The following is a 25,110-nucleotide window of genomic DNA, read 5'->3' on the forward strand; positions in this document are numbered from 1 at the left end:
ATGAGTACTCTGTCCGAAGAGAAGTTGTTCATTGATAATCAAGGGTTACAATTGCTGGAGCTACAACCATCTAAGGTACCCTTTCTCTCTCCTGTTTTTCGATCCCCCTCTATCAGAGGTACCCTTCCCTTATATAGCATTGCCTTCTTACATCTCCTCCGTCCATTTGTTCGTCATCCAGGCACCCACTTGAGTACATGTCCCATCACCCCACTTTTAGCCTTATGCGAGTGGCGGTAGCTGAGAAAGCACTGCACATTGATAAAGGAAAAGCTGTAAGCTGAGAGGTACTGTTCCTGGAACTCGCTCTTATTCTAGGGGCGGTCCTTCTCCTCTTGTGTAAATGATCACCTTGCAGCTACAGGAACCAACCGCGATAGGCCCATTGAACTTACACCAAACTCACGCCGGATCAAACTACTTCATCCCCGCTCCCCCATCCGTGGGCCCACTGAAGAGCCTGATCTTTCGTAGATTAAGCCTCATAGACACTCCCTTGCTATTAACCTGGGCTGCGTATTCTAACGAACTGATAGATCTCTATGTGTGTCCGAGGTCCTTCTCCCTCTGGAGCACTTGTCAGGGAATTTGCCCTCACTTGAACCCTTTCACTCGTATTGACTCTAACGCACACACACAAATACACACATGTTCAGGGGTCCTATCCACATAAATGCGGCCAGGAAGGTAGGTGCAGTGCATTAAATGCGGTGGTTGAAGTATGCCTCCTTGATATTTCTCTGTTGTCGTTATCTCTATGTGTGTCCGAGGTCCTTCTCCCTCTTGACACTTGTCAAATAGATCACTTGAACCTCCCATACTCGTGTTTGATCAAACCTCTTCGGATCCGAGGACGCATGACTACTCGGACATATGAGTATCTCCTCGGATGGTATACGTGCTCATCCCCAGGCGTCCCCCATTGGCGTGGGCTTCCGACTGAAGGCCTTATCTCCTCGGATGAAGAGTGTTCCTCATTCAGGGCCTCGGGCCCAATAAGTTGGGCTGGGTTTTTCTCCCCCCACACTACCATTTTTATAAAGTTTGATACTCTTTCGAGTCGGTTTGTAAGGACTTCGTCTCTTTAATATATGCATTTGCTTGGCCCAAAAAAAATTTTGAACACTCAATTTTACAAAGAAGTGATAAATTCTTGTAAAAAGTTGTAAACAGAATGTCTCTACCGTTACATTTATAGTCAATCACTTAATCATTTTATAAAATTGAGTATACAATTGAAATTGAAAGTATTCTTGGATTTATTTGAGTGAATAGTGAAATTGTGAATAGTGATCCCTTTATTATTGTGCCCATTCAAAATAAAAATTATTTTAGGATGTTATAAAATAAAAATAAAATGCATTACTTGAGAATTTCAGTCATCCACATTATCGCTATAATTTCTTCAATACAAGATTTTACAATTGAATACAGGTGATCTGCTTAGCTTTTACAATGAAGGCTCTCTCATTGTAAAATTACACATGACTAGTTCTCAAGACGATGGTGATGGCAGTTGAGAGTAGATGCAGTTATGCTGCAGTGCCAATATGTGAGTTGGTCTTAATATGATAAGTAGCCTGTAGAAAAGATAACATATTGAATTATATTAAGGAAAATTTAATTATATTCATTGAAGTGGTTTTCCCTTATATTTCCAATAATTTTTCCCTCAATTTAATTAATTTAAGGAGAATATCATGAAAACAAAAATGTCAGATATATATGTTGTATTCTCCTAGGTCCTTGCCATGTCTAGGTCCTATATTTTAAAGATTTGCCTTGTTACTTCTTGATACTGAATCATATTGGTATCTAATGTCCATGACACTATGATAAGAATACATAAGTTGACTCAGTAAATCAGTGTCTTCTGCTGTGGTCAAGGACTCACGTGTTATAAGAAAATTATTGAGTGCTTCCAAAACACAATGACACAATGCCCATTCTTCTCACATTCATGGTGGATCTTATTATAGAAACAACAATGGCAATGAATTAACAATCATTATAGAACAAATAAGGAAGACTAAAAATTTTGCTGCCAAAAGCAATTATGTTTTGCTTCTACTGAATTTTTTGATAGGTACCTCTACTGAAATTTAGAACTTCAGTTTTTCTACATCTAAATAAGGTTAAATGGAAGACCAATTTGTGTGCAGACACAATACAGAATACAACAAATGATGAAGTTCCACAATTTTCAATCTTCCAAACGACACCTTAAACATTGTACTTAGTTTAAAATCTCTTAATTAAATTAACACTCCATGTTTTCTACAAACTCACCTGAATAAAACCAGAATACAAAAACTATATAAAACTCTAGCTGCACTTCCTGCATTTCTCTATACATTTCAACTCCAACTCCAATTCGTTGTTTTGTCATTGGATCCTGAAATGCAAGCAACTTTAAAGTCAACATTTCAATGTAAAAAAACATGAGAATGCAGTTCAATGTAGAGCAATATACAAGCAAGAAACTCAAAGAAGTTAACTAATTATATTACAACAGCTTATTATTATAATTTAGTGTAAGTAATTGTTAAACCTGAAAGAAAAATGTCAAAAACACAAAAAACACTCATCTCTGTATAGTTAACTGGATATTGTATAGCTTCAGTATGTAAGCATCTAAAATTGGAGCTTAGTTCATAAAGTAACTGCAACAATCATCAACTATCCATCAAATTTTAATTATTTCACAATCCTACAGCATTAATTAGTGATGCAAGCAGCTGTAAAAGCGTTTGGATTTGCTAGATATTGCTAATTGCAACAACAAGAGGTGGTAATTGTGATCAAGACATAACTTGATACCTGCAAATATCATCATCTGTGACACTTGGAAGTATTCTAGCAACAAAAACTCAAGAACAACAATTGGAAGTACCATTTCTTCCTTTGGAAAACAGTGAGTTAATGTTCTGTGGACAAGTAAATAAAAGACAGCTCTTTCTCATGAAAATATAATAAATTTCAATTTCAAAAGATTATCCCACGAAACTACAAAATCATCTTGGGAAAATAATGGCAAGGCAAAAGCCAACTACATACCCCATGGAGTGAATAAGTATTAGTATATTAACTATATCATCATCCAAGCCAAACAGCTAGAGCTGTATAATACAATATAAAATAAAAAAATGCAAACAAAATATCTCTTTACCATAAAATCCATTAAAAGATATGGGTAAAAGCTATCTTGATAATTTTATTAGTATTTTTAGCAATAAACAACCAATGAATTATGTTGTAATAACCCATTCTACCATGCCATAAGGAAACATATCAATGTAGATGATAATCACTTGGGACAGGATTTCAGCATAGAAACATACTGAGCTTATACAATATTTTCAATCTATTGTAAAAAGCAGGTTGGCTTTCTGGCCAAGAGCAGTGCACGTACTGCTGAAATTTTATATGGACTTCATAGGTCTTGGTACTATTTTTATTCGTTTATGCTGTTTTCTTCTCCTTTTAAGTTATACTTTCCTTTGTTTCTTATTGTATCCAAAATGGAGGTCCACTCAAGGCTAGCTTTTCTTTAGCATTGTATCTTTTATACTCTTTTGAATAAATTCTGTGTCATATACTTATATATTGCAACATTAAAATATAAATAGAGAAAGTTCTCTAGCAAGAGGTAACTTGTTCATCTTTATAACAAATTGGTCATTATTGATACCTATAAGCCAGCATCAAGAAAATGGAGAGAGAAACTCAAGCTTCTCACAATATATCAGCATAGTGGAAGTGAAGACAAATAGGCAATACTTCATCCACGTAGATATAACTCTTAAAACTAAATTACAAAAACCAAGGAACGTGATTTACAATTATTTGAAGTATAACCAATTAATTTTCAATTTCAAAGCAGCTATAGCTTTTGTCTATCAGCTGCCTAAGAGTTTTTTTCCCCTCTTTTTTCTTTCTGTAGCTAATAAACATAAGTTACACATAAAAAAAGCAAACTTGGGAACAAAACAATAGACCAATCAAGTTTAAACACATATGTATTGATTTAGAGTAATGCAAAGATAATTTAGTACAAAACCAAGGTCATAGGTTCTTTACTCTTACGCAAATCAAATGGTTGGCTATTTCAAACGACAGATTGTAATTGTGCCATGAGCAGATGATTATGGCAAGCTTTGTTGCATATGGTATACAGGTGAAATGTATTTTGGCTTTTAACATCAATTTGTATTAAATACATATTTTCATCTAATAACACAAGTACTATCAAGAATTGGCTACCAAATAAATCTTAATTAAATTATAAAAATCTTCTTAATATTATATATAATCATAGTGTTACTCATAAAAATCTCTCTTAGTTAGAGACATTTCTAGATTTCTGCTTCCAACACCTTATGTTAGTTGGATCAACACTGGGTAATGGCCAATACACAAAAAAAAAATAGTAAAGAGATTTATATGAATAAGAAGCCACATACTCATACCACAAAACCCAACATACAAGCAACCAACAAATAAGAGCAAACTAATTTTACTGCATAATTATTTTATTTAAAAACAAAACACAAAAAGGGGCACAACTCTAGTATATTAAAAAAGTAATTTTACAAAGGATGAGCCAAGAAAAGAATTTTGCTGCATTCAAAACAAAAATAACTGCAAAGAGACCCAAAAAGTGGGGGGCAGATGGGAGAAATTTTTAAGGATATTGATGCTTACTTCCATCTTATGGAATTAATGAATGACAATTGACTAGCGACAAACAATTTTAAAATATACACCAACTCATTGGAATTGATAGACCAAGAATTCTCTCTACATGTACACATCAATTTTAATAGAACTCAAAGAAATATGCAATATTTTTTTGGATCCAAAAGTACGAAACTTAAACAAATACAATTAATCACATTTTGCTGATTGAGGCAAGACAGATAAAAGATCCATCATCTGACATTTCCAATCATCCAAATATAAACAATCTATATGCTGTCTTTTTTTTCTTTATAAAATTTAATCACAAGACAATGGGAACTTAAAGCTGTAAAACTAAAGATTTGGAACGCAATATAGGAGGTACCACCTCAAGATGGTAATCAATTTGAAGAAAAGAATTCTTTTAAGCTAGGAACAAAACTTGCCTTTGAGTAGTAACTTGAACCTCAAGTATCCTTTCATTATGGGTATGTTCAGCTACAAGAATTTTTTGACAGCATGAATATCAGATAATTTAATTGGAAATAATGCTCAACCTACCCTGATTAAATTTAATTGTCTAGCAGCTCAACACCTAAGGATCTTCTGAAGTGCTAAATGGGACAAAGCCAAATCCATGAGAACATCTTGTTTGGCAATTTTGCTACCATAGCAGAAACCAATTAGTCACCAAGCTGCAGAAACCCACCATCTAATATACAGAAAATCTGGAAAATCTGATTCATGAAAGAAACTAGAAACTAACGGTCAAACAATAATTGCTCATCAAACCAATGCCTGTAAAATATTAGTTTCCAACTCACTGAAGTAGGTAGGAACTTAGGTAATCATCAACCTATAATTCTCATTTGTATGGAATAATATTACCAAAACTAAGTAAATTTAAGTTCTTGCAGGCTAGGAGGGTAAAATATTATAAAAAATTAAGTCTCCTAGCAAGAAATGAGAGGATTAACTAGCAAAAAAAAAAAAAAAATTTGCATGAACAGAGGACGAACATTGAACATAGAAACCAAAAAGTACAGTATCCGTAACCAAAAAATTTATAATAGAAAAAATCATGTACAGGAACTGTTCACAGTACCTTCATCACCAATATTACATTTTCCAATTCACCAAACTTACTCATGTACTGCCTAAATCCTTCCCAGAACCTGTAAAAAACCACATCAAGAAAAGGATATATTATTAACAAGAAGAGCATGTCCTATAGTTTGAAGATACACATACTACCAATTTTTGGATTTCACTCATCATAACATCTAGGCTCAGAAATAACGAAGGAGAATGGGACATAAAAAGAAATTCAAGTATATGCCAATGAATAGTGTGTGTGTGTATATATATATATATATGCATCTACCAAGATCAGTGAAAGGAGGCAAGATGGTGACATACAAAAAATTCAGAGAAGAAAGTTTATTAGCCTTCTGGATTTGCCAAAGCTACCCTTTTTCACTGGTATTTCTCATAATCAGAGTCATCTTGTGTGCCTAAAATCCCAATCAAATTTCCCAAACTTGGCATGAATCTTTCAATAATATTAGAAAGTTATACCGTCTTTAGGTAAGGTAGATTATTAGAGCTACCTTCTTCACTAGCCTGTTTAGATTTCTGTGTAATAAGTAAGAATATTCCATTATCTGTTCTCCAAGTGAAGCCAGGGAATCCTGTGCAATAGGGCTGTTGTCTTTCGTGCTACATTTATTATGTCTATTGTGGATGCTGGTGTGATCGTATTTGATGTCCTAGTAAGAGTCAAGATATAATTAGGACAAGCTAGGATTTGTGACGAGAATTTTGTTCTTCTTTGAATTTGTCTGTATCATGTCTAGTTATTCTATTGTTGATACAAGTATGTTGTGTGTGGCTTTGTGTTGCATCTTTCTTAATAACTTATTTATTTTCATCCAAACAAAGGATAACTAGGTACAATATCATATAAGCATGCAACTTTTGGAAAATTGATTGACAAGAAACTTAAATAGAGGAAATACTTAAATTTGGTACAAATTTCTGCTAACTATTAAAGTATTCATCCTCAGAAATTTGAAAAAAAAAAAAGAAAAAAAAAAAGTGGCAATGCTAATATGAGTTGAAGAAACCGATGGGAAAGTCAAATCACAAAGATAAGAGGAAATAAATGACCTATTTTAAATAAATCTTTGACGGAGGACTAGAGGGTGGATGACACACCAGTACCTTAGAAATAAAGAGCTCAAAACTAATGAAGGTAGCAGTGCAAGTGGAGGGAGGTTATTCTACAACTCATTTTCCCTTGTCTTTATGCATACAATCGACGGTATTCTCTTTCAGGTTGAAATATCTCATCACAGTTTCTAGTTCTATTGGGTCTTGCTTCACCATTACAATTTTGCTTATTTCTTTCTCTATTATCAAACATCAATTGATAAATGAGACCCCAATTATCTGATAAAAAGGCCAATGTAGTGATAAAGCCCACACTTCTGCACTGTCAAGCTTGGGCAACAGCTAGTAATTGAAGCTTCAATGAACTGTATTGATTCAACCAATCTGGAAGTGATCCACATATTATATAGGAGAGCCAGGTCACTTCACTTGGATGGAACAACATGACATTGGTTTCTAAATGACAAATAAGACGAGGAGAAGTTTCTAATTCCAAATTTTCAAGGATGGTAGCTGGATGCTCATAGACTGAAAAAGAGTGCATATATAAAGGTTGTAGTCAACGCACAAAGCTTCCACTTTTTGTGGAGTCTGGAAGAAGTCATAGTAGGCGGCCTTAACACAACTAATGATAGTTAATTGATAGCAGAGAATCCATCTACTACAAATTTTAAAGAAAAAAAATCAATATTATTGCTTTATTTTACTAACTTAACAGAGCTAACCTGTCATACAAACACACATCAAGAGTTCACAACACTTCATTTCTAGGATCAAATTTTCAATGAAAACAAAAAATAATGGAATTAGTTGAGTCTCTAATCTTGGTACCCAGAAAAACAAGAAGGCCTGCATCAAAAGGAGCCTAATTTAACTTTTACAGGCCCAATTTCAGGGAAAACTCAGCACAAACTCCAAATACATAAAAGCATAATTTCCACAGATTTCTAATCAAGAAAACAGCACAAAATCAGCAAAATTCGTCACTACCTCAGAGATCATCAACAATATAATAGAAAAAATAATTGGTCAGGTTTCAAACTTCGAAAAATTTCAAAGTCCAAGTGTATATGTTGTACTACAAGACCAATCATATAAGGGCTACAATCCCACACACATATCTGGAAGCAAAATCCTTTCCAAGTTTTTCAACATATAAGGTGAATTTCATTGCTAGAATAACAATTTAATTACCTTAGACATATGAGACCAAGTTGCATAGGTTTAATTATTAATTAATTGACTCTTTACTTCTTCTTTTTTATAGGTAATTAATTGACTCTTTACTTCACATACACACATAGAAATATAAGATAGGTTCAAGTTACACTTTTTTACCTAATATAACTCTACAAGAGTTTAACATTTTTTAAAACATAGATTTTCATGAAATCAAATGGTGAAAAAAAACACTACTAGTCATGTCATTAAACGAGCTCCTTGCCAACAACATCTTTTATTTCCAAAATTTAATACATTCTCTCTCTAATACTGAAAGTTATCACCTTCTCTCTCTAAGCTCACCTCCTCCTCCTCCTCCTCCCTCTCCACTACTTTTGTTGAATGCCGACAACTTGGTTGTGCTGGCCATAAAACCAGTTGTCTCTAGCATAAAGTAAACCTATGGCCTTCAATTTCGATGCCACCAGGGCAGGGAAGATCAAAAAGTATAGGGAAGCTAAGTATCTATAAATGTATGAGATAGTTAGGGTTTATAAATGGGTTTTCAAGGCACTGGGTTTAGATTGGTTAACTATCCATACATTTGGATGTCATTATTGTATCAAAAATGGGTTTTTGAGTGTTGGAGGTGTAAATGATGAGAATGTAAAGAGAATAACACAATATTTACATGGAAAACCCTTTTGTATGAACAAGAAGAGTGAAAAACCACAGGTGATGTAGGGAATCATCTACCTCTAGCAACTAGTATTACCGATATTGGAAAAGGATAAACAATGAACAATATCTCACAATGATGAATTGTGTTCTTTATGGAGGTTAATCCCCCTCTCCTCTATAAGTCAATGGAGGAGGTGGACCCCTTACAAATGTTGAATCCTTATTGGCTGTGAATACAATACAAAAACACTTACTAAAGCAGAGGAAAAGTGAAAATAACCCTTAACATCCCCTAAATGACAAAAGGTATGCACAATCAGCCATCAAGCAATAGTTCCACACAAACTTCTTAATGTTGCCCAAAATTTTAATGAGCACGTCTAGAAACCACTTGAGCATATGTTATTCCCCACTTATCCTTTAGTCCATGACTACAAGAAGAAAAGGGAATTGTCTCCTTTGCATAAGCTCAGAATTCTGGCATTCTTCCCCAAAACAGGGAAGAAAATACACCGAATCTGATCTGAAGAGTTCACAACCTCTAATAGCCACTAAATTCAATTATATCATACATATATGTGTTTGTATGTATGTAGCCACAAGTGATGTACTAAAACGAATTACCAGATATAGTTGGAAAAGGACTGCTCTTCAAATCATTTCTGTAATGCTCAATATTATCAACTAGATACTAGGATATGTGAACAGCATCCAGAAAAAATAAACATATGAAATTCCTTAAGTTGTGTCTATACTTTCGATTTTGCTTTTGTTAGAGAATCCATGTTGTGAATGTCAAACCAAATAATATCCTCAAAATTTTTGAATTTTCATGCAGCAAAAGTAAAAGCCACCATATTATGAGATGAAAAAAATGTATTGCCTTTGACACTAGAAAGCAAGAGAAAAAAAATAATTAAGAGTTCAAAAGGATTAATTACCGGAGCTGTTAGTGGCAAATCAGTCTTGTTGATGCTAAGCATATGGGAAGACATTTAGATTAAAAAAAAACCCCCACGTCCTTTTCTTTGGCATTCCAATTATAAGTAAATGCTTTCAACAATCTGCATCTATCATGAGCAATAAAGAAAGTGTATCATTTTCCACAAAAGCTCTTTGAACTTAGCTGATGCATATAGTATAAAGGGGAAATTCAACACCCAAATTCTGCTAGCAACCCAGCTGGATATGGATATGTTGGATGGGACCATCTCAGAGCACTGTACTGGTTACCAAGCTGTATCCATACACACCTTAAAGGTAGTAGTATGCAATTGCGATGTTAGCTTGCTTGTCTCTTCCATTACCCATTATAATATTAGCAACTTGCTTTCCTAAAGAGATGTCAGATCCTACCCTGATATTTCAACACCCCAGCTGTGAAAAATCCAGCAAAGAGAAAGGAAATCTTTGCACATTGGCTTCACCAGTAGTCACCACATGAGCAGATCCCATTCTTGAAATGATGAAATCGCTTCACATCCCTCACAACAATCTCTCTGTTCACAATTTTCGTAATGAACTTGGTTGCTTCATGGCAATCCCCACACACCCTAAGGTTCTTTATGATCAGTAATCTGGTTCCAGGCCCTGTGTTTAAGAGACCAAAAGCAATAGCAAGCCTCTCACTGTGATTACATAACATTTTTTCTTTGACTTCCTCATCAAGGGAATGCAACACAAATTCAGTCTTTGGGACATATCCAACAGCCCTCATTTCATGATCCAACTTATCCAAAAGTTGCATCATATTCTCATATTGATGATGGCTCTTATCTTCCATAAGAAAAGCATGAAGTTTTCCTTTCACTTCCACTACACTATACCCTGGCACTTTCTTCATCCCCGTCTTTTTCATGATTTTTCTAACACTAGCTACATCATCCCACTTCCTCGCCTTTGCATAGTAGTTTGAGACCAAAGAATAAATTCCCAAGTCATCAGGATTTAACTCAAGAACCTTCTTTGCAGCCATCTTTCCAATCAACAACTTGCCATTTTTGCAGCAACCTGCCAGGAGAGCAACCCAAACAGCAAGGCCCGATTCAGCATTCATGGAATCTATTAGCTCACAAGCCTCTTCAACTCGACCTGCACGAGCCAAAAGATCAACCATACAAACATAATGCTTTTCCGTTGCCGGGACCTTATATTCACTAACCATACGATTAAACCAGTATTGACCTTCTTCCACAAGACCTGAGTGACTGAAGGCCGAGAGAAGGGAAGAAAAAGTAGCATGATCTGGTTTTAGATTTGTTTTTGTCATCTCTAGGAAGAGAGACAGAGCTTCTTTTCCATGCCCATGAATTCCATAGCTGGTTATCATTGCATTCCAAGAGATTGAGTCTTTGGAGTTTATCTGATCAAAGAGAGTGCGTGCCCAAGAAAGTGCTCCACATTTTGAATACATGTCAATCACTGCAGTACCTAAAACTCTATCAAAATCAAGCCTTCTCACAATATATCCGTGTATAGATTTACCCAATTTCAAAAACCCAACTTGGGTACATGCTAGAAGTGCACTTACAAGAGACACTAAATCTGGTCTGTATCCACAACCCTGCATCTCTACCAATAAATCAAGTGCATTCCCAGCAAAACCATTTTGAGCAAAGCCAGATATCAATGCACCCCAAGATATGACATTCTTATAAGGCATATTCTTGAAAACATGACAAGCAAGCTTCAGATGTCCATTCTTGGCATACATATCCACAAGGCTAGTTTGAACTACAACATCCATAGGAAGATCTTTCCTAATCAAATACCCATGTACAGAAAGACCCAGTTTTAAGTCCCCAAGATTTGCACAAGCCTGTGTCAACCCCACCATCACAACTCCATCTCCTTCCATTCCCTCCTTTTGCATTCGCCTATACATATCAACCGCTTCAATTGGCCGCCCACTCTGCGCAAACCCACTTATCATGGTTGTCCAACAAACAAGATCCCTTCTCGGCATCCTATCAAAGACCACGATCGCTTCATCCATCTTCCCACACTTTGCATACAAATTCAAAACAGAAGATCCAACAAACACATCAAACTCAAACCCACAATCCATCGCTCTACACCAAATTTCCTCCCCTGTTTTCAAATCCAACAACCTCGTGCACGCCTTGAGGGCCACCGTGAAAGTTGAGCTATCGGGTCTAACACCTTCCAAAATCATTTGACGATATAAATTCAGAACTTCAACTGGGTACTCTTTACGCGAATACGCAATGATCATGGCATTCCATGCATCTATGCCTCTTTGAGGCAATACATCAAACACTTTTCGGGCAGATTTAATGTCACCTATATTTGCGTAGGACGCGATGAGTCCACCATTGGAGCTTCCATGCTTGTAGAGGCCGGTCAAGAGCAAGAGAGCATGGGTTTTAGATATTGATGCTTTGTCTTTACAGGCTAAGAGGAGAGGTCTAAGACGGTTTGGGCATGGAATGAAATGCATGTATGTATACGAAGCTGATTTTCTTAACTCTATATTGTTACTGTAGAGTTTTGGTTTGTAGCCGTAGGCAAAAGGACAACAGAAAAAATGGAGGGTAATGGTAACTTCAAACTTTTGAACATCCAATTGTATTTGTAGAACGACCCACGTCACACTCACACAGTGATTTCCCTCGCAGAGAAAAAACACTTTCATGAGAATCTCTTAACTCAAGTTCAAAGTTTAAACATGGTTAGAAAGAATTAATTGGTAAATTTAGTATAAAAATGTAAACTTTATCGGGCACCAAAACACTTGCAAAAGCAATTCTCTCCATAATTCATTGTAAAATGAAAAAAAAAATAATAATAAATAAAATTCACACTTAATATTTTAATATACACTTTAATTAAAATTTTAAAAATTACATTTTAATTACGAAAATAAGATAATTTTGGAAACATGCGGTGCTGTTAAGCAAAGGGCAAGTTAGTACAAAACACTTTTAATATCAATTTAGTAAAATTTAGTTAATTGGATGTCAATGGGGGAAAATGATTTTTCCCTTCAAGTTTGGGTAGAATGTCATTTCCTAAAATCTAAAGTGAGTGAAGTGTAATTACTCCTAATTTTTTTTAAACAAAATATTAATGGTATCCAAACTTTTTTTTTTTTTTTTTTTTTTATAGATAGTGATAGAATTTGAATTTATGATGTCACTTCTCAATCATTTTTTTTTTAAATATTAAACAAAATATTAATGGTATCCAAACTTTTTTTTTTTTTTTTTTTTTTATAGATAGTGATAGAATTTGAATTTATGATGTCACTTCTCAATCATTTTTTTTTTAAATTATAAATTTCATTAACATATTCTGAGATTTGATCTAATTGTCAACCAAATCCAAAACTTTTCAAAACTGATCAATTTTGTCTAGATAAGCTATTTATAAATGAACACATCTCTATTTGGAAACAACTTATCTAGCTTTTTGTTGAAAACTTTTTGTTGGAAGTATGCTACAATATAATTATACCTTGAAAAAGTGAGAAAAGTAAGAAAAATTGAAGTTTTAAAAAGTTGTACATAAAAACTAAAAGTTAAACTTATAAACTGATGTCAAACAGATACGTGCAAATATAACATTTAGTTTTTTTGTGGAGATGCTATTTGAATTCAGGTTCCTTAGTAGTAATAAACTTTACTAATTAAAATAACACGAACTCATCAAACTAATTTGTCTGCTAAAGAATTGGAATTGACAAAAGTTATGAAACCAGGTTTCTATTTTCCTTCCAAGCTCCAATAATTGTATGTTTATATAACTTTTGACATTTATAAAATGATTTTTTTTTTTTGGTTGAAAAGTATGACACTTTCTAAGAGTGAAAATAAAATCAAGGAATTGATTGCTTCAAGTAAATCAAGGGATTGGAATAATCAATTATATATATTCAAAAGTTTACATTTAATAAATTGATCAATGACCTATTTTCAGATTTTGTAAAAGGAAAATATGAAAGCGGTCTAAACTCTAAAGTTCCTAGAAAACTAGTTAAATATATAGAAAAAAAAATTATATAACACTAAATATAGAGCATAAAATTAATATGAAGAAAATTTATAAATCTACATTTATTTATTCTTTACAAAAATTTCCAAGGGTCAAGAAGAATAAATGACAATAATGAATGCAATTTACACATAAAAACTATTATAAAATACAAAATGAATAAATATAAGTTTATATTTCTACATTTAAAATTTTTATTTCCATAATATATTTCTTCAGCTAACTCTAAGGCCTAAGCACCCTAGAAAATATATAAACCCATAATTCTACTTGCTTGTAGAAAATTTTAGTTCTTTCTCCTCCCTTTTAACATAGCTGTCGTTGGAGAACAACAAATTACATTGGTGAAATTATATGGAACAACAAATTTTCAAATTCAAATTTTCAAAAAGTGTTAATAAATAAATATTTTTTTAAATGGGTATTTTAGGAAATTTGACTTAAATATAATGGCATTCCACACTTTATCATAACAAGTTACCCCCCAATGAATGGATAGGAATAATTATTTCATTCCAACTCTATCTATTCTTTGTAATTCTTATTCCTATTACAATGTAATGACCATTACAATGTACTAAACATGCCTTTAGTGACATTCCATATACAATAGATTGTTTTAAGTTAATTGCATCAAATAGTTCATTGCTTCTTGCTACAAGTAGGAGTGTCCGCCAACCCACCTGCAAACCTAATCCTCCCGCCAAACCTGAACAGACCTAAGGTCACCCAATCTGACTACTAAGGCAGTTAGCTACGAGTCTCAACCCTTAAAAACCCGATGCTACCGAGTCAGTTGTGGGTCTTCTCCTCCAAAACTCAAGCAACTAGACTCAACCAAAAAAACATAAATTCCAGCAATTTTTTAAGCTTTCTAGCGACTTTTCCAACTAGATATGTGGATTTCGATGATCATCACAACTAGACCCAGTGGAGATACATCACATTCGGCAGAAATTCATTAGATCCAACGAATTTTCTGTACGATTCGGTGAAAAACTCTTTGGATATGACAAGATCTCCACTAGAACCGGGGAGATCTTGCCGCTCCTTCTTTTTCTGGCATTTTTCACCTTCACCCAAAATTGACCACCACCCAAGGCTTACTTGAACCTACCAACCCAATACCCTTACTTGTTGGCTATGGGTATGGTAGTTCCCCACCCAATCTGATCAAGTTAATTGTGGGTTGGTCACAAACTTGACCAAACTAACCCCTGGACAGCCTTAGCTACAAGTAGTTACAAAATCTCAAATGGTTTTATTTTCAATGAGAACCAATAAACTGAACTTACATTTGACATCTAGAGTAGTTTACATTTCCCTTCTACGATATACATATATATATATATATATATATATATTTTTTTTAATAGGTAAAACGGAAAGAAAATCCAATTAAGTTTTAAATTGGATTCCAATTAGGTTTTAATTGGATTCCAATTGTTATTTAACTTTGTCTCACGTGTCCTATTTAAGTTTTTTTTAATTTTTGTTCTAGTTGAATTAATGAGGTACAAAAGATGAAGGGTCTAATATAAATAAATCATCAAAAATTCAATATACAAAAAAAAAAAAAAAAAGAAAAGAAAAGAAAAGAAAGAAAGAGTAAACTTGTAGGGACGCAGTTTGAGTCCTAAGCTCAAAAAGTAAGTGGATCTAAGCCCAATGAGCTCAATACAATGAATTTGTAGAGAGTGAGTTGGAGAATTGGGTTATAATGAGTTGGGTAACAATTATAATGGATCCAGATGACAATAAAGTAAAAGTGGACTGGTTTTATCGAAGGAAAATTATTCTCGACACAGTCCGAGGAGATTAGTTTTTTTTTTTAATTCTTTGATCCCTTTCTCTGAGGGCCTTCCTTCTAATTTATACTATTTCTTTCTTCTTATCTCTACCCTCCACGTGGACAGTAGATTGCTTGTGTCGATCATTGTCCCATCAGCACCCTCCTGAAGTCTTTGGAGGTAGCTGTAAGGCGGAAAAGCACTATTCATATATCACTTCCTCATTAATGCGGCCAGAGAATTAGTTACAGAGCATTCAATGCGGTGGTAGTAGCTTTCTCTTAGATATTTCTTAGCTCCCATCTCTCCTGTTCGTTCATAATGCATGTCCTTATCAATAAAACTTCCTGGAACGTCACCCTGGATAATATGACACACATTTTGATCTTCGCTTCGTTTAGCCAAAGGGATATTCCTCCTTGGCCTACCTTCCCTAACCCTCTCATTTGTAGCTTACTCATGGGGCTTTGAGTCTTACATCTTCAATACTGTTTATATGTCCTTAGATCACTCAACGTCCTCAGCCAAGGCCTAAGGCCCAATATATGTACTTTTGGGCCCCTTATCCCTACAAAACTCACGTGTATATCCAAAAGAAATTAAAATAAGAAAAATAAAAATAAAAGAAAGAGAGAGTATTATTTGAATCCATATATGTGAGTAATTGTAATTTTTTTAATTGTACAATGCATATGTACGGATTTAGTAACTACTAGTGAAAACTATACTTGCAAAAACAATGACAACTATGAGTATCTGGCCATCAACCTACCACAACTCTTCTAATTTGTCCAGATTTAAGACTCGCTATGAACAAATATATGATACTAAGCCTAGAAACTTATGATATTAGTGAAAAAGATCCTTGACATATACAAAATGAAACTCTATTGATGCAACCCAGTTAAACAGGTTGTTTTCTATGAGAAAAGGAGGAGAAAAAAAAAAAAAAAAAAAAAAAAGCTTACAAAAATTTAAATTATGATTTTTCCACACAATCATCTTAAACATTTTAACGTCCATATCACATCAGGGTCACAAACATATTTAAATCCTTTAAAACATTTTATGTTATCTGCTTCGGGAAAAAATATATATATATTTGAATATTTGGAACCATAACATGATCGGTTAATAGACTCTAAAAACCCAACAAGGAATGATAAATAAAATAAAAGATAAAAAAAACAACCATAAAGCAAAATCATATTTATCCAAAAAATAATATATAAAATCTTCATTCTATATATATATTTGTATTTCATCATCAATAATGACCATTAGGTATACTTTTGATGTTTTCAAACAAAAAAAAGGAGTCAGGTTCAAATAATTTATTTTCTACTTAAAACGTGTGTATATATATAAATGTTGATGTTAATGGATTATGATATTTATGTTGGAGAAATAGTATGGAGTGAATAAGAAATTGACTCCTAATGTGACCACTTGAGCGTGATATTAAAGTGGTGAAAATCCTTGAGTCCCACATTGGAAGTAATAGACGATATGAGTTTTGGGTTGGATATTGGGTTAGGCTTTAGGCATGTGTGGATTAAGCCCACTTATCCAATTAATAATAATATTTTATTTTTTATTTTATTTTTTGAGTCAATGAGTATGCATACAGCAGTTATCTCTTAAACAATGTTTCTATTTTAAGTTACGTATAATTTGATAGTCCCTCATTCATCAAAAACAATTTTTAGAGAAACTCTCCCAAAGAGAATATTTTTGTGCATTCATTTGAGTCAAAGAGAGAGAAAGAGACATAGAGTAGTTCATAGAACACGGACCTTGTGTGCTTCTGCTTTGTGCCGTAGATTATTTTATCTTGAGAGGCAGACGTCCGTGAGTCTCAAAGCACTACAGATTGTGTGAAGGGCGAAATCTACTTTAAGGAGATTGTTCAAACATAAGACTTGATCTGATTTATTTATTCTTCACGCATTTGGTCTGTGAGTTTTTAATTATTTGCAGATTTACAGTATCTATTTATTGTTTTTGCCTATCACATTTATTTGTGTTATTGCTTATATTTAGATTTGTATGTTATTCATTTTTGTTAATTACAAAAGTAAATTGTTAAAATATATCCAACCATCTTAAAGCAGATTTTATATATTTTAATTTACTTTTGTGATTTACAGTGAAAGGAATTTTGTGTTTGTTGAAAAAGGCTAAATCGACAACTGTATACTCCTACGCAGAACTTAGAAAAACTGAGTTTGTGTTTATTGTTTATCGTGAATATCTATCTACTTGTTCATTTTATAAAGTTAAATTGTGAACTTTGATCTTTTGATAATGTCGATTCTCGTGCTTGACTTTGTTTCATACATTGTTTGTTAGTTGATCTTTCTTTCTTCTTGATTATATCATTGTATTAGGGCTTTTTTGTCTTATTTGAATCTTTCTACTCTAACTTAATCTAAGTATATATGTGTATGAAGCTTCCTCTTAAAGACTTGAACTCCAGCCCTTGCCCTCCACATCTCGCAAGCACTTATTCTTCTGGAGTGACCAGCTCACCAATGGTTCGCGGTAATGGGCATTGTGTAGATTTATTTGCTAGTTTGTACGTATTGTGCCTACACTGTTTGGTTTTGAAAAATAGTTGAGTTGAGTTGACTTTCTTTTTTGCACAGTAAGATATTTGAAAGTTAATATTTATATTTATTTCTTAAACTTGGCTGGTTTTGAAGATTCAATTTGCTTGAATTATGTTGAACAAAGATGTCAAACAAAATTGTTGTGAATCCTGTTGTGGATTAAACCAATATGAACCTTTCTGCGGTGATTTTTGAAGTGAACTTGGTAGGAGGAAATACCAAGGAATGGTGGATGGACACTACGGCTACTTGCCATGTATGCTTAGAAAAGAAATGTTTTCTGCATATAATCCTGTGGGTAATGGAGAATAAATTTTCATGGGTAATTCTTCAACCTCTAAGATTGAAGGAAATGGAAAGGTTGTTCTAAAGATGACTACGGACAAGTGTCTTACTTGAAGGATGTACTGCATGTGCCAGACATTCAAAAAAACCTTGTATCTGGCTCATTGTTAAGCAAGAACGCTTTCAAGTTGGTTTTTGAGTCTAATAAATTTTCACTCTTTAAGAGTGGAATGTATGTGGGTAAAGGATATTTGAGCAATGGCTTGTTTAAGATGAATGTAATAACTGTTTTTCCTACTATTGATAATAATAAGAGTACATCTTCTGTTTACATGCTTGAGTCATCTAATGTATGGCATGGTAGATTGGGTCATGTTAATTATCATACTTTGCATAGACTAATCAATTTAAATTTATTGTCTAAATTTGAAATTGATTTTGATCATAAATGTGAAACTTGTGTGGAAGCTAAGATGGCTAGAGCATCTTTTAAATCAGTTGAAAGAAGCACTAAACCTCTAGATTTAATACATAGTGATGTATGTGACATGAAATTTGTACAAACTAGAGGTGGTAAGAAATATTTCATTACTTTCATAGATGACTGCACTAGATACTGTTATGTGTACTTGCTAAGGAGAAAGGATAAGGCAATTGAGGCATTCATGCAATATAAGAATGAGGTTGAGAATCAACTTAACAAAAAGATTAAGGTTCTAAGGAGTGATAGAGGTGGGGAATATGAATCATCTTTTACAACATGGTATTGTTCATCAAATCATTGCACCTTATTCACCTCAGCAAAATGGAGTTCCTAAAAGGAAAAATAGAACCTTAAAAGAAATGATAAATGCAATGTTGATAAGTTCTTGTTTACCATAGAACTTGTGGGGGGAAGCTATTCTTTCTGCCAATTATAATCTTAATAAATTGCCTAAAAAGAAAACCAATAAAACATCCTATGAATTATGGAAAGATAGAATACCTTCCCATAAATTCTTAAAGGTGTGGGGGTGTTTGGCAAAAGTGGTGGTTCCTATTCCTAAAAGGATAAAGATAGGACCAAAAACCATTGATTGTGTTTTCATCGGTTATGCTCATAACAGTACTGCATATCAATTTTTAATTTATAAGTCTAACATTCCTGACCGGCACGTCAATACTATTATTGAATCCAGGAATGCGTTATTCTTTGAAGAGATATTTCCTTACAAATCCACACAAGAATCAAGTTCTCATAAGAGAAACTTTGAGTCTATGTCTAGTACATCTCATGATCAAAAGTTGATGAAAGAGAGGAATGAGGTTGAGCTTAGACGTAGTAAAAGGGCTAAAACGTCAAAATCGTTTGGTTCGAATTTTCTAACTTATATGTTAGAAGACGAACCTCAAAGCTTCAAGGAAGCTATTTCTACACTTAAGGCGCCTTTCTAGAAAGAAGCTGTCAATAGTGAGATTGAATCCATCTTACAAAATCATTCATGGGAACTAGTGGATCTTCCACCAGGTTGTAAACCTCTAGGATATAAATGGATATTCAAGAAAAAACTAAAAGCTAATGGATCTATTAACAAGTACAAGGCAAGACTTGTTGTTAAGGGTTACAAACAAAAGGAATGTGTGGATTATTTTGACACATATTCACCTGTTACAAGAATAACATCCATTCGGATGTTGAAAGATATTGCAGCATTGCATAACCTTAAGATACATCAAATGGATGTAAAAACTGCATTCTTAAATGGTGAATTAAATGAGGAGATTTATATGGAACAACCTGAGGGGTTCATTGTTCCTGGTCAAGAAAAGAAAGTGTGTAAGCTTGTTAAATCTCTTTATGGATTAAAACAAGCTCCAAAGTAGTGGCATGAGAAATTTGACAATGCAATGATTTCAAATGGGTTTAGAATCAATAAGTGTGACAAATGTGTGTATATTAAAGATACCGCAAATGACTATGTCATTGTGTGTCTCTATGTTGATGATATGCTCATTATAGGTAGCAATAATGATATCATTAAAGCTACCAAGAGAATGTTGACTAGTGAGTTCGAAATGGAAGGTTTAGGTGTTGCAGATGTGATACTAGGAATGAAGATTTCTAGAAAATCTGATTGACTTGTCTTAGAGCATCTCCAGCAGAATAGCCAAATTTTTGTACTGTTTGGCTAATGAACAGTGACATTTAGCTTTTGCCTACCAACTTTTTCAAATACACTTCCAATAAATTCTCTATCCCATTCACTATCTCATTTAAATATTATTTCTTCATTCATTCTTTATTCATTCTTTATCATCATTTATTCTTCCTATATTTATTCTCAACAATTATATTTTTTAATGAAAAGTGTTATATTTACAACATTTTTCACACTACTTTCACAACAAAATTTATGTGAAAATTTGTTATTAGTTCTAATTTAAACTCACCATTGAAATTTTTTTTTTCTCACCAATATTAATTAATAACAATTTGTTACTTAAAATTTACTGTGAAAATATTGTAGTAGAATTTCTTAATTAGGATTTTTTATTTTTTTTATATTATTTTTCTACCTTTCCTTTCATTTTTATCATCCACGCTTCATTTTTTTTTTCTTTTTCTTTTTTTCTTGTTTTTCTCCACCGCACACCTGTCCAGGCCCCTCTTTTATTTTCTTTTTCTCCTCTCATCAAGAACACTCCAGCATCACTTTGCTTCACATCAGAGAGAGAGAGAGAGAGAGAGAGAGAGAGAGACTTGTCGTCCTCCAGCCGCTCCAGCCGCTGCTCCAGCTGCCGCTCCAGCATCTCCATCGCCGCTCGTCGTCCTCTCGTCAGATCGACTTGTTCTTTCTTTTTTTTCTTTATTTTTTTTCATATTTGCTTGTTTTGATTCAACTTTATTTTAAGAATTGGATTTTGTTTTGTGTTTTGTGTTTGGGTTAATTCTTTTGCTTATGAACAATTTTCTTTTTTCTTTTTCTTTTTTTTTTTTATTTTTCTGATTTCATTTGGTTTGTGAGAAAAAAAAAAAAAAAAAAAAACAATGGCAACGGCAACGGAGAGAATGAGAGAATGAGAGAAAAAAGAAAGAAAAAAAAAGAAGCAACGGAGAGAAGGAGAGAAAAAAAAAATCCGGAGGAGGAAAGAGAAAGAATTAATATAATAGAACTGTTGGTAATATTTTAATCCAACAAATTCAATAGCTGATGAACAGTAGCCCATCAGATTTGATGAGCTACTATTCATAAGCCAAAAAAAATAATTGGGTATGCATAATCTTCTGGAGCTGGTTTTTTGGCTTACATTCTCTATTATAGCTAAGATTTTAGGTATGCATTGACCGCTGGAAATGCTCTTATCTCAATCACATTATGTTAAGAAAGTTCTTGAGAAATTCAAGAAATATGATGATAGTCGAGTGAGAACACCTTAACTAAGAATAAAGGGCAAGGAATATCTCAATTGGAGTATTCAAGAATAATAGGTAGTCTTATATATATAATGAACTGCACTAGACCGGACATCGCATATTTTGTTAGCAAGTTGAGTAGATACACTAGTAATCCAGGGGAAGACCACTGGAAGTTAGTTAGGGTTTTGAGGTATTTGAAATACACCCTAAAATATGGGTTGCACTACACTCGGTATCCAACTGTACTAGAAGGGTATAGTGATGCTAATTGGATATCCGACACAAAAGACACCAAATCCACGAGTGGATATGTCTTTACACTTGGTGGTGCAGCAGCATCTTAAAAGTCTTCTAAACAAACATGCATTGCTAGATCCACAATGGAATCAAAATTTATCGCATTGGACAAAGTAGGAGAAGAAGCAGAGTGGCTTCGTCATTCCCTGGAGGATATGCCAATGTGGATGAAGCTTGTACCCTTAATCTGTATACATTGTGATAGCAAATCAGCTATTGGTAGGGCACATAGTCATATGTACAACAGTAAGTCTTCACATATATGTCGAAGACATAATACAGTGAGGAAGTTGCTCTCTAATAGAATTATTTCCATTGACTTCATAAAGTCGAAAGAGAATATAACGAATCCGTTAACCAATGGTTGAGTAGTGAGCAAGTAAAATGCTTATCGAGGGGAATGGGGTTAAAGCTTATGACATAAAAGTCTCTGGGATGGCAACCCAACCTAGCTGACTAGAGATCCCAAGATCTAAGTTCAAAGGGATAACATCTCCCACACGTTCCTATGATGAAATAGTGTGCATGTAAGCGATGCTTAGGGTAAGCTTTGCTTTTAATGATTCTTATATCTTGGAAAATTAAGTGGGGTATAGTAGGATACTCTTAATAAGAGTCACCTATATAAGTGTGAAGTGGGCCGCTTCCATGAGAGTTTTAAGGCTAAATTCTTTAAAGCACTTCATGAATTTACTAAGATATGTTCAGGGCTGAAATGAACACAATTATATGAACGAAATATATTCGAAAAGGAGCTGTGTGAATTCTATTGTCTTGGTATACACAAACGGTTGAACAGTTCAAGACATCATGTTCACTGGTTAGTCAGTATATCCGATAGTCTTTCACAAAGAAAAGTTCAAAGCCAAAAGCTACTTCTCCCGATACAGTAACTTTTCTTCTACTCTTTTTGTGTTTGCATTATCATTTGCAGTGTGTTTTATCAATTTCCATTCATGTAGGGGATTGTTGGAAAAATAGTATGGAGTGAATAAGAAATTGATTCCTAATGTGACCATTTGAACATGATATTAAAGTAGTGAAAATCCTTGAGTCCTACATTGGAAATAATAAAGGATATGAGTTTGGGTCTGGATATTGAGTTGAGTTTTAGGCATGTATGGACTGAGCCTACTTATCCAATTAATAATAAAATTTTATTATTTTATTTTTTGAGTCAATAAGTCTGTATACAACAATTATCTCTGAAACAATATTTTTGTTTTAAGTTACGTATAATTTGATAGTCCTTTATTCATGAAAAATAATTTTTAGAGAAACTCTCTTAGAGAGAATATTTTTGTGCATTCATTTGAGCCAAAAAGAGAGAAAGAGACATAGAATAGTTCACAGAACATGGACCTTGTGTGCTTTTTTTCCGTGTTGTAAATCATTTTATTTTGGAAGGCAGACGTTAGTGAGTCTCAAAACACCACAAATTGTGTGAGGGGCAAAATCTGCTTTAAGGAGATTGTGTCAAACACAAGACTTGATCTGATTCATTCATCCTTCACGCATTTAGTCTGTGAGTTTTTAATTGTTTGCAGATTTTTTCTTATATATACAGTATCTATTTATTGCTTTTGCTTATCACATCTATTTGTGTTATTGCTTATATTTAGATCTGTATATTATTTCTTTTTGTTAATCACAAAAGTAATTGTTAGAATATATCCAACAATTTACAATAAATTTTATAGCAATAACATTGTAAATTACTTCCTAAAAAAGTTATAATTATACTTTTTTTTTAATTAATATGGACCAGCAATATTGAAGCATTAAGTGCAAGTTGATGCTTTTTGTACATGCTTGGACTCCATTAGAAAGCTAATGATGTGCACTTATCTTTTCTTTTCTATCATTTTAGTTTTTAGAACAATCTTTATGGGAGCAACCCTACGCCACTCATGAACCTGATTCTCCACAACAACAACAACAACAAAGAAAAAGAAAAAAAGGGCCATGACCCATCGCATATATAACCGGTTATACTTTTTTATTCTCAGTGAGTTGTGTTTTCGGCCACAAGACAACTTGCGCAACTAGAGAAAAGCGAGGCGGCTAACCTGTTTCCTATTTAAAACTATGAATAGTATCATCCCATTATAAATACTATCATTTTTAATTATTAGAAATGATAAATTAATTTTCTCAAAAAAAAAAGAAATGATAAATTAATATCACCATTAATATTATTAATTTCACACCGAGTGTATAGTGTATAATAAATCATTTTTACATTTTTTTTTTGGTATTCAAGGAAAATGTTTTTTTTTTTTTTTTAAGAAACAAGAAAAATGTTAAAAGTGTTGTGATTTTTACTCCATCAAACTTATAAATTAATGTGATAATATATATGATTGATAGATATTTTTTTTTTTTTGAAAGTGTGATTGGTGAACCACCTAATAAATGAATGTTTGAAATGTGTTTTAGTAATCAATGACACATCGATTTGTAAAATTCATGTAATAAAAATTCCAATATTCATCAAATTACTTTGCATTTAAAAGTTGATATATTAATTTATATAACTAGTTTAGTAAAACTTTATTTAATAAAGTTTGTACTCCGTTGTACCCAACATAATTTCTACGAAGGATTTATTACCAAAAAAAAAAAGTATGAATGAACATGATAATTAATTTTCTTAGTGCAATGTCGATAATATAATAAATAATTTTAACTACTTTTTATTTGTTTAAAAGTCAACACATCAATATGTAAGGTTTAAATTTCTAACATTATTGTAGGTTCTAGTTAATACCATAGCTTTTGAGTAGAGTTTGTGGTGTGTTTTTGTGTTAAAACCTCTTTCTCTTTCCCTTGTGTGCGTGTGTGTTTGTTTCTTTCAAAAAAAAAAAAAAAAACTAGTCTTCATTTGTTGTCAAATAAAAAATTTGAAGTTTGATCCCTACTTATACCATAAACCAATTGGTATTTTGGTACGATGATAAAAAAAAAAATCATATAGAGCAAATGCCATTAATTTAAAATTCAATCATATCTATAAAACAAA

The 25,110-nt window shown here is 33.2% G+C and overlaps 1 protein-coding gene across 6 annotated transcripts; it reads right to left on the reverse strand.

The window, feature by feature from the left end:
* Positions 1 to 1,946: 1,946 nt before the first annotated feature.
* On the reverse strand, positions 1,947 to 12,378 carry LOC112030735 (putative pentatricopeptide repeat-containing protein At3g25060, mitochondrial). Of its 6 annotated transcripts, none has more exons than XM_065780636.1 (4): positions 9,636 to 12,378; positions 5,786 to 5,855; positions 5,242 to 5,344; positions 1,947 to 2,395 (listed from the first exon to the last, which is right to left on the reverse strand). In XM_065780636.1, the coding sequence occupies exon 1, from the start codon at positions 12,347 to 12,349 to the stop codon at positions 10,118 to 10,120; it is 2,232 nt and encodes a 743-aa protein (XP_065636708.1). In that variant the 5' UTR covers positions 12,350 to 12,378; the 3' UTR covers positions 1,947 to 2,395; positions 5,242 to 5,344; positions 5,786 to 5,855; positions 9,636 to 10,117. The 6 variants fall into 6 exon arrangements, with proteins under 6 accessions (XP_065636708.1, XP_023919168.1, XP_065636709.1 ...); XM_065780637.1 differs by lacking the exon at positions 1,947 to 2,395 and adding an exon at positions 3,373 to 5,178 and having other exon boundaries at positions 5,276 to 5,344; XM_024063400.2 differs by lacking the exon at positions 5,242 to 5,344.
* Positions 12,379 to 25,110: the final 12,732 nt, after the last annotated feature.

Source organism: Quercus suber, unplaced genomic scaffold, assembly GCF_002906115.3.
Source record: "Quercus suber isolate HL8 unplaced genomic scaffold, Cork oak 2.0 scaffold_242, whole genome shotgun sequence".
Lineage (NCBI taxonomy): Eukaryota > Viridiplantae > Streptophyta > Magnoliopsida > Fagales > Fagaceae > Quercus > Quercus suber.